The 10,666-nt window shown below is 40.6% G+C and overlaps 1 protein-coding gene across 1 annotated transcript; it reads left to right on the top strand.

Annotated features, from left to right (window-relative positions):
• The first annotated feature begins 7,551 nt into the window (after window positions 1-7,551).
• LOC124274728 (iduronate 2-sulfatase-like) lies at window positions 7,552-8,994 on the top strand. The gene has a single exon (XM_046710101.1). It carries the CDS (start codon window positions 7,552-7,554, stop codon window positions 8,992-8,994), a length of 1,443 nt encoding a protein of 480 aa, XP_046566057.1.
• The last annotated feature ends 1,672 nt before the right edge of the window (window positions 8,995-10,666 follow it).

The following is a 10,666-nucleotide window of genomic DNA, read 5'->3' as shown; positions in this document are numbered from 1 at the left end:
AGATCCGCCGTAGTAAACTGTCACAGACTACTATATATCTATGATTTAATACAGGAGCTCAGTTGAAAGGTTGGTACTTTTAACTAGCTGGATGCAACTTTCTCTTGTGATGTTTGCAGCACCAAACAAAACACCATTTGCATCCCAAATCATGATTGAAGAGGCGTTAATCACAGAGATGCAATTGCCCAGAGACTTTGCTACATACACGTATGACAGCGTGACAGATGGAAGATATCGGCAAACAGAGACAACACTCGAACTGGATCGTAATGCATGTTATGCGACCACTCTCTAAATGGCATTGTGTATTCATAGTTGTTCATTGCGGAAAAAGAAACGTGAAACAATCTGAAACATTTGCTGAAAACCAGGTGTGACCTCTTAACACTACACACACTGATAATGCGAGCATATTTGTAACAAAGATAAACAGCCACACCTGGGTTAAAGTAAAGATACAATGTAGCGTATAAATGTCAAACATTCAAAACGTCCTCATTGGAAAATTTCAGTTTGTGTCCATGTACTTCAGGTATTCATCGAGAAGCATGATGAAACTCTGGTCTTGTTGTGCCTAAGAGGAATAGTTCATGCAAGGAAGAATGTTTTGTTTTGGTTTCGGATGATATGAGACCCAATATTGGTGCCTGGCTGATGGACCAGATTGCCCATCTCCAGTTCATCCAAAGATGCACACTCCGAATCTTAGATGCGCTTGCTGCCATATCCCTGTCACCGCAGGCTTTACGTCTCAGTGGCTTTATGCAGTCCCAAACCGGACAGGCCCTCCTTACCAAAGCAGGCGCCCTGAAACAAGCCACATCTGGTGCATCGGACCTTACTTCCGGCAGTATCTGGAGGTAATTTCACTACACTACCCGAATATTTTAAACAAAATGGGTATGGGACCATCGGAATGGGGAAAGTATTTCATCCAGGAAATTCCTCCGGAGGTGACGATCCCGTTTCATGGACAGATCCTACACCACATGCTGATGATGATTACATCAAAGCCGGACTACGTCCTTATAGAAGCAGTCTCAGAGGAAAAGAGCTGAAAGCACGACCGCTACAGGATCAACTTCTGGCCGAGTTATGCCATCCAGGCAATGAATTAGGTGGCCCCAAAAAGGAGTAAATCGGGTGAGAAACCATTCTTCTTGCTGTGGGGTTCAATAATTCCATATCACCTGGAATTTCAAGCCAGCTTTTAAGAATTACTACCTCTGAAAGTCTGGAGGCCGCCACCAAAATTACTATGCTCCTGTAGGAATACCAGAAATTGCTTGGCACAGTTTCGTTAATCTGACAAAGTTTAAAGATATGCAACCTATAACGTGACGGAAACTGGTCATATGGCTTTACATTTCCCAGCTAAATTACTCTTGAGATGCGACAAGCCTATTCCAAACTACACAAGCTACATAGATTATGAACTTGGAAGGTGGTCATTGCAGAAGCTCGATAACCAGGGAGTCTGACTAATAATACCATAATATCCTTCTGGGGTGACCATGGATGGCATTTGGGGGAAAATGGTGAATGGGAAAAAGATGACGAACTTTGAAAGCTGCCACCCATGCTCCTATGATGATTCATATGTTCCTGGAGTTACTGATCATGGTGTTATCACCAGAAAAAATCACTGAATTCGTTGATCTGTATCCTACGCTCGTTGAAGCTGCAGAGTCTTCCTAAACTCGACATGTGTCCACCAAACTCTCAAAATGTCAGTCTGTGTACGGAGAGGTACAAAGCATGGTGCCACTTATGACAAGCCCGACATTAGACGATTGAAAAATGTAGCATTCTCTGGGTATTCCAGAGTGAGGCAATGGAATAGAAACAGGATTCAGTTATTGGTTGCAGCATGAGAACTGAAAGAGTATCGATACACGAGTGGGTTAACTTCACGGCCATGCCAATCTATAAACCGCTGTGGGACCAGCAACTTGGAGCTGAACTCTATGACCACATGAAGACCCAGAGGGAGAACTATAACCGAGTAGATGATCCAGCTACAAAGACCTCAGGGTTGAGCTGTCTAGAAAACCTGAGGCTGGGCTGGAGAGGAGTTATCCCTCACAGACGCGTTTGAAATCATCACCAGCAATTTGTTGCCGTTCCAGAAAACTTCTCGAGATAAAAATGATCCAAATACATATGTGTATTTTCCTTATGTTGTTCCCACTTACGGGCCTTGGGTGTGCAATTCATCCTGAACTTCAATTGTCAGAATGAACAGAGAGTTCATAAACTCACAGAGTGTTACCTACCGTATACCAGGAAATTTTCGAGGTATCTATCTACAACAGCAGAGACACACATGCATACATGTTAGTTGTTAAGAAAACAATAATCGACTGAGAGAAAATGGCGTCATGTTTGAACTCTCCGACAGAAGTGCAAGTTTCATGGGTCATTTATCACAACAAAAGATCAAACGTTTGTTTTCATTACCATTATTGCCGCCATAGACTGGCATACCGGTAGTTATAACAGTCAGACGGCAAGCAGTTATCACTGGCTACTAGGAGTTTTGCCGATAGCTCAGTGAGTATTGGTCCGGTAAGTGATGTTTTCTGGCCACTTTCTTTCTAACCTCGAAATTAAAATTCTCTAAAAATGTTTATATATTGTTGGTCCCCAAACCCCGAAATTTAAATCACCTCGAAAAGCTCTGGGAGTCTCAACCTTGAAATTTTAGTACCCTGAAAAATTTCCCGGTATACGGGAAATTTTAATTTAACAAAACAACAAACCAACAACCAAAATGTCCAATTTTGAATTGCTTTTGATAATTTATTTGATATGTCTGTGGTTACTATTGTGGCGGTGACATCTGCTGTTGTGTGAAATGGTGACAAACACATTGGTATATAATTTCAAATGGATTCAAAGTGGGTTTGGATCTGGCAAAATATGTCAGAACTCACACTTCGGAGTTAAATTTCCTTCCAACCACACACTGATTTCGTTCGTTGACGTAATACTGCACTCAAATAATGTTCAAGCTATGTAAAGGTGGTCTGTAAACAATCTAGTCTAAAACACATAATCCAAGAGCAGGAGCAACGATCTAAGCAATTGGGATGCCATGAACAGCATTGGATTTGTCCGGGGTTGAAGACAACAAACAAAATAAATGTAAAAATAAACCATAATCTTGCTTGCAGCACCGCAATTAGTCGTGATCATGACATCCCAATAGGATTTCCCTGTGACTGTGCCATGGACAATATAGACGGCACTTCGGCCAGTCACTGTGATACCGTCCCACGCCATGATGGACCAATGACCGAACTGATCATGCTGTACGATGCTACTGTCCGTAAGACTAATGATAAGACGCCATGAAAAACTCCATTCTTTCGGTAATGGTCATCAAGAGTAAACCTCCATTAATATGGAAATACAAGTTTAGACCGATCCCGACTATCCCAGTTGTGATCTTCCCTACACCACTGACGGTGATTTATACTGTGTGCATTAAGTTTTGGTATGGTACATCTGTCCAGACAGTTTCTCCTCTCTGAGTTGTAATTTGCAACCAAGTTCAGTATTTTAAAACATTTCCTGCTGATTTGCATCAGTGAAAACAAGTAAAACGTGTCTTTGATATTATGAAAAGTGTTTAGGAACACCAATCTTTTTACCATTTGCTTCTGCAAGTAACATTTTTCCATTTTCTGTTTACACATAGCTATATCAATCGCCAAACGTAGCTATATTCAGGCAGCATTTATTTATTTTTTTATTAGTGGACATTTATATGGCGCACATACCCACGCGCTATTTGCTTAAATTCCACGTGTAGAATGATTCTATAGGGTATAAAGGAGATACTAGAATGTATGATATGATACACAAGTACAAGAAATAAGCCATGATTAACAGCTGAAGAGAAAAAGAGCCATTGGGATGGTGCAGATGGGGTCGACATACAAATGCTGTTGCCAACGCCCTCGGATGCCACCGTATCACGGACTGATTCAGCGCAACAGACAGACTGGTGTCTGCGTAGACAGACAAGAATCCACGCATCACAACGCCAGCTGAAGATAGGTCCCTTCGTTGTTAAGGAAGGAGGGTGACGTATGTTTTGGCGTTTAGTGTATATTATGTGCACTAAGTTTTGGTACTGTATATCTGCCCAGACAGTTTCTCCTCTCTGAGTTGTAGTTTGGAAGTTGTTAGTGCAGTCGTTCTGATTGATCTGTCCTGGGCTGGAGTTGTTGCCAAGGGCTCAGCGAGTTTATCATTTCAAAATACTAACTCAAAATACTAAATACCCTGCAATGCATTAAGTCTTCCATCACAGCACACTTAAAGTCATATTATCACGACCGACTAGTACATCATTATCGAAAATGCGTAAACTGTACACATAAGCATTATTACTTGTTTGATTAGAAGTGGATGAGAAAACAGAAAGTTTGGGTGCTTTATGGATGACAACTACTGTTATATATAGTGAATACGTTGTCATTCATGAAGTATCTTACCTTTCTCATTTTATGACCATTAATTAAGTACCATCTTATTTTAATTTTAATTTTTGGTCCAAAGAACGACCATACCCTAGCATATATGGAATGAACAGAATATCTGAAAAAGATATGGTTCTTATGTACTCATGGTGCTTAGCTGAGTGCGGCGTAAAACTAAACTCACTCACTCCAGCAATGAATGCCCATTTGTAGACCAAAGCTATGGCCAGCAAAGACAATCCCAATATGAATCCCATTGAACATCGTTGTGACTATCGAGCTGGAGATCCTCCTGTTCAAAGTCTGCATGGATTGACGCAGGCACTCTCCTACACCATGCGACTGTTATAACCTCTATTGAACATGCTGCCTGTTAACCCATTGCATACACTCATGTGTCTGTCAGTCAAATTGGTCAATATGTAATGACGTCGAGCATGGAGCCCTACGGCTTGTTGACGGCGTCGCACGGTGTCGGCGCTGATGACCCCACGTCGACCTTGAACTAGTGCAACAATCCTGGCAGTTGGCAGCGTCCGATCACGGATATGGTCACGGACTATATGACGTTCCTGACGGGGCGTCGTGACACGTTGTTGCCAAGGTCGTGGGAGGTCACGGGTGCCGCCTCTCTGCTGATGTGGCTTAACGATGGCTACATCTATGTTCCTGCTCCTGGTGCCAACCTGAATCATGCCTAGAGCACGTGCGTTTTCCTGAGGTGTTAACCTCGGCATCTCTGTCCTCGTTTCATAATCGTTAGTGAAGCAATGAGAATCGTTTCTCATACACCTGCGTTTCAGGTCACAGTTATCACGATTTCTGAACGTAATTCGCTTTTTTCATGGCGTGGGCGCATGTTCTTACGTTTTGGAGTCAGGAACAGGATCTCGTTTCTAACACTGTTTTTCAAATAGACATGCTCTTCGACTTCATGTTAGTCACATTCATTGAAATCCATGCTGAAATCCAGCGTGATGAAACTATTGAGAATTTTAGACTATCCCCTTATTCATCACACCAACCTTTAAATGCCAAAGAAGTCAATATAGCGTCGTGGAAAAGGTCTGAGGGACAGCATCGTGGCTGTCACAGGTATTCGATTATCGACGTCAAGAACTTTCAGAGTAAAATTTTCACGTACCAAGTTTTTAAACGTAGTATTTTTGTTCTTTTACATTTCGGCTAAATTTTCCGACAATCGCCAGCGGCTGAAGGGATGGTGTAAATCCAGCTAGGCTCCATGCAGGTAGCAAAAGTAATGTAAGTCCCCATGGTTCCTAGTACGGTGATCTACCTTCAGATGCTGGCGATCTATAGCCCGTGTTATATATTGTATTGTCTTCTTTAATTACACTGTTTTAGTTTTACATGCTAGTTTTATGTTCATATCTGTGATACTCTAGTATTTTACTGTCCATCGTCGACAGGTTTAACTCTTCACAATGTTTTCATTTTTGTATTATATAAATTGTTTTCGTCACGATATGGCTGAGATATTGCCGATGTGACGTTAAATATTAACTCACACACTCACTCGACGTCAAAGATGCAAGACACGTTGAACATTTTGGGTCTGAAACTAAGCCGTCTTATGTGAGGAATGCCTTTGACTGTGGCTCATCATCACCATCAGTATTGGTGATACACTACGTTCATGTAGTGCAAATGTATCCGCTTAAGTAAGGTAACGTATGTGGAGGTACAAACGGTTGCAATTCAATACCCTGATAGGAACAACAACAGAAGCAGCAGCAAGGTCCCTGCTTTAACCATAACTGTTTCACAATTATTGTCGCAGGATTAAAACTCGACCACTCGTCTGCTGTTACAACTTTTATTGTGTCATTAACCTATAACATGGAACTCACATGAAAACCGGCTGTCATTGCCAACATGGCAGGTATACAGTGAAACTGTCATTTTGACATTTAATACATGTTTACATGATTATCAAAGCTCATGGTTACTTAGCCTAAGTTGTAATATTAAATATACTTACTATATGAATATACAGGGTTACACCTGACTAGTAAATATACTAGAAACTATTTTAAATATTAACACTTCATTCAACAACTGCATACTTGTAATATATAAATTGTATGAACCTGACAGCCATCGTCTGTCTGCTTCACAGACTACAGAAGCAGAATGTGTCAGAGCCCAGGATGTACCTGCTGGCAGTCAGCTCATCAGTATGGCAGCCTGCTGGGGACAAAAATAATTGTGAAATGAGCCAGGGGCGCTGTGCTACATGTGCAAATCTGTCACATCAACCTGTGACACCAATAAGAAAAAATGATCAAAAAACGAAACTCATCAACATACAATATATACTTGAATATATGTCTACTCAATAAGAAAAATAAGGCTCACATTTTCAAAGTGATAAGAACTTTTGTCAAAAGATATTCCAGGAACAACACATTTTAGAGTCAAAATGCATACCCTATCATAGCTATCATATCACTTTGTTGGCACATTTCATACAAGGTCACGTAAAATATGTTTACTAAACAATGTTTCATCAGTCAAGCTTTTTAAAAGTTTCTAAAATTGTCGTCCGTAAGAAAATGATACCTGATGCAATTCCGTACTTTAACTTGGACTATAAGTTCCTGTGTTTGTTTGTTTGTTTGTTTGTTTGTCTTTACATCAAACGGCGCGGGTGGCTACTCAGTTGAAGGATGTGACAAAATGCCAATGAAGAAATTTAAATACTGTTTACATGAAAAGGTTAATCTCAGAAACGGAATAAAGAAAAATGTGATACAATCTGAAATATTTGGAAAATTCCAGGTGTCACTTCTTGACTAATAGACGACTGATAAAATAGGCACATGTTTGCTTCAGAAAGATAAAGAAGCACACCCAGTTCTAGTTAGATAGAAACTAGCATATAAATATTAAACCTCCAATGTGTCCTCATTGAAGATTTCACGTAGTATCCATGTACTTCAGGTATTCATCGAGAAGCATGATGAAACTCTGGGTCTTGTTGTGCCTGGGAATAGTTCATGCAAGGAAGAATGTTTTGTTTTTGGTTTCGGATGATATGAGACCCAATATTGGTGCCTACGATGGACCAGATTACCCATCTCCAGTTCATCCAAAGATGCACACTCCGAATCTTGATGCGCTTGCTGCCAGATCCCTCCTCCTCAAGCGAGCTTACGTCTCAGTGGCTTTATGCAATCCAAGCCGGACGGCCCTCCTTACCAGCAGGCGCCCTGGAACAAGCCACATTTGGGACATTGGACCTTACTTCCGGCAGTATGGGGGTAATTTCACTACACTGCCCGAGTATTTTAAACAAAATGGTTACAGGACCATCGGAATGGGGAAAATATTTCATCCAGGAAATTCCTCCGGAGGTGACGATCCTGTTTCATGGACAGATACATACGCCCATGCTCCTGATGATTACCTCAAAGCTGACAACCTCCTTATAGAACCAGTCTCAGAGGAAAGAGCTAAAGCTCAACCACTTCAGGATCAACTTCTGGCCGAGTATGCAATTCAGGCTCTGAAGGAGGTGGCCCCAAAAGCTAAGTCAGGTGAGCAGCCTTTCTTTCTGGCTGTTGGATTTCGTAAACCCCATGTTACTTGGAACTTCCCTGCCCGCTTTAAGGAGTACTACCCTCTGGAAAGTCTGAGGCTACCACCAAATTACTATGCTCCTGTAGGAATGCCAGAAATTGCTTGGCACAATTTCAATAATCTGACAAGGTATAAAGATATGCTACCCTACCACGTTGATGCTGGTGGCATTAATTATACATTTCCCGATCAACTCACTCTTGAGATGCGACAAGCCTATTACAGCTGCATAAGCTACATAGATTATGAACTTGGAAGGGTCATTGCAGAGCTTGATAACCAGGGTCTGACTAATAATACCATAATATCCTTCTGGGGTGACCATGGATGGCATTTGGGGGAAAATGGTGAATGGCAAAAGATGACGAACTTTGAAGATGCCACCCATGCTCCTATGATGATTCATGTTCCTGGAGTTACTGATCATGGTGTTGTCACTGAGAAACTTACAGAATTCGTTGATCTGTATCCTACGCTCGTTGAAGCTGCAGGACTTCCTAAAGTAGGCCTGTGTCCACCAAACTCTCAAAATGTCAGTCTGTGTACAGAGGGTACAAGCATGGTGCCACTTATGACAAACCCGACGTCGGACAATTGGAAAACTGCAGCATTCTCTGAGTATGCCAGAATAGGCAATGGACTGATAGGTGAGACAGTTATGGGATACACCATGAGGACAGAAGAGTATCGATACACAGAGTGGGTTAACTTCAAGAGCAGGCCATTCTATCAACCAATGTGGGATCAGCAGCTTGGAGTTGAACTCTATGATCATACGAAAGACCCAGAGGAGAACTATAACCGAGCAGATGATCCATCCTACAAAGACGTTATCGTTGAGCTGTCTAGAAACCTGAGGCTGGGCTGGAGAGGAGCGCTTCCTAATAGACGCCATTGAAAAAGTCATCCACACCAACTAGAATTGCTTTTTCTGTTCAAAACTTAAGACTCGAGATATAAATGATTCTTGTGCAAAGATGTATTTTTCCTTATGTTGTTTTCATTTACAATTAAGTGTGAATTTCTGTTCATCTGGTAAATGCGGCTACCTAATCTGTTTATCATAGTTTAAATGTACGAAACAGCAAACCAACAACCAAAAAGTCCAAATGTTTCAAAGTCGGTTTTGATCTGACTAATACTTTACGTTAAAGACAATATTCTTTGTATACATTTACATTTTAGTACTGTTGGTATTGAGTGGACCTGCAGAAAACGTTAATCTGACAACCAATAATGTGAATTTTCAAAAACGAAACATGATATTATGAGAAATTATACTATAACATTACTGTTATAGCCCTCAGTACTGAGGCTGGTGGTAGTGAAAGGCACGCAACCACGTTTCAGTGCCAAGATTCACTGAGCGTATCACCACAGCTGAATGAGGATAATGACATTTCAGTTCACTAACTACGTTTATCATCACAGCTTACTCAGCTTTACATGACACTCACTCACTCATAACTCAGTGAACAAACCATCACAGATCACTAATTATATAATTCCATCCCGTCCACACACACATATTATTTTGATAGATCAGCTAGCTAACTCATTAAGCATATCATAATAGCTCACTAAGATTACACATGAACATTACTTAAGAAGCACCAAGAGACATTTGCTGAAATCATCTCAAATGTCATCTTGCCTATAACTTACATCGAAGTTAGCAAAAACTTCAGAATTGTTTGACTACGGACTAACGTATTCAGTTATGCCATCAGTATATGGAAGGTACTTTTTAAGTATCTATGCTTTCTGTTCGAAATAAGTGTATATTTATTTTGTGCGGTATGCGCTGTTTGCTTTGAGGCAGAAGAGTTGTCTCCCTTTAGTGTTGGGGCGAAAAAAACACGGACACGGACACAAGCACATGGGCGGCTCGACGCTAAACTCATACAGGTATCACAATGAATTAATGAATTGCATGTTTGCACGGGAAAAACAGAGACAGAATATCATTGTATTTCCTGCAAATAAACTCTTGAAATAATTCTTTTTGTTCTTTCACGAACAACTTTCATTTTGACATGGCATTCATCACTGCAAACTTAGCTTTCCCTTCTTCGTCATTTCCTTTTGTTATTTGTCTTCAGTCGAGCACCCCAAGGGTGTTACAATATGTACCAGACTTTATTTGTTTAATGACGTATTGAATAGTTTTCAAGAAAACAACCACAGGGAAGTACTTCATTAAGCCTTTTAATAACCCGAGAAACAATTTTCGATAATGGAATAGCACAATTTATTACAGCCCTGAAAGCTTGGAAGGTTTTGAAAGATGTGTCGTGGAATGTCAGCTGAGTTTAGTTAAACATTTCACCTTGATGATCGGTTTTGCAAAATTCAAATACAAGATGCCACAATCATAGGCCGAAAGAAATAGGATACAACTTTGTCAAAGGTTTTGTTCACAACCAAATGACATGCCAAAGGGGTTTCATTTGGAAAACTAAAAAAATCTATTTTTCATATGTTCTTGGAAGAGCAATTTGATGAAAACCTTCCACTCATTAACAGCAAGATTATTCGGCAAGATTATTTCCTAATCAAAATAGTATCCT

This window comes from Haliotis rubra, unplaced genomic scaffold (genome assembly GCF_003918875.1).
Source record: "Haliotis rubra isolate DU_JTF1 unplaced genomic scaffold, ASM391887v1 Scf1938, whole genome shotgun sequence".
Classification (NCBI taxonomy): Eukaryota; Metazoa; Mollusca; class Gastropoda; order Lepetellida; family Haliotidae; genus Haliotis; species Haliotis rubra.
Note: the sequence above shows the minus strand (reverse complement) of the source record. Positions and strands in the feature narration are given on the sequence as shown.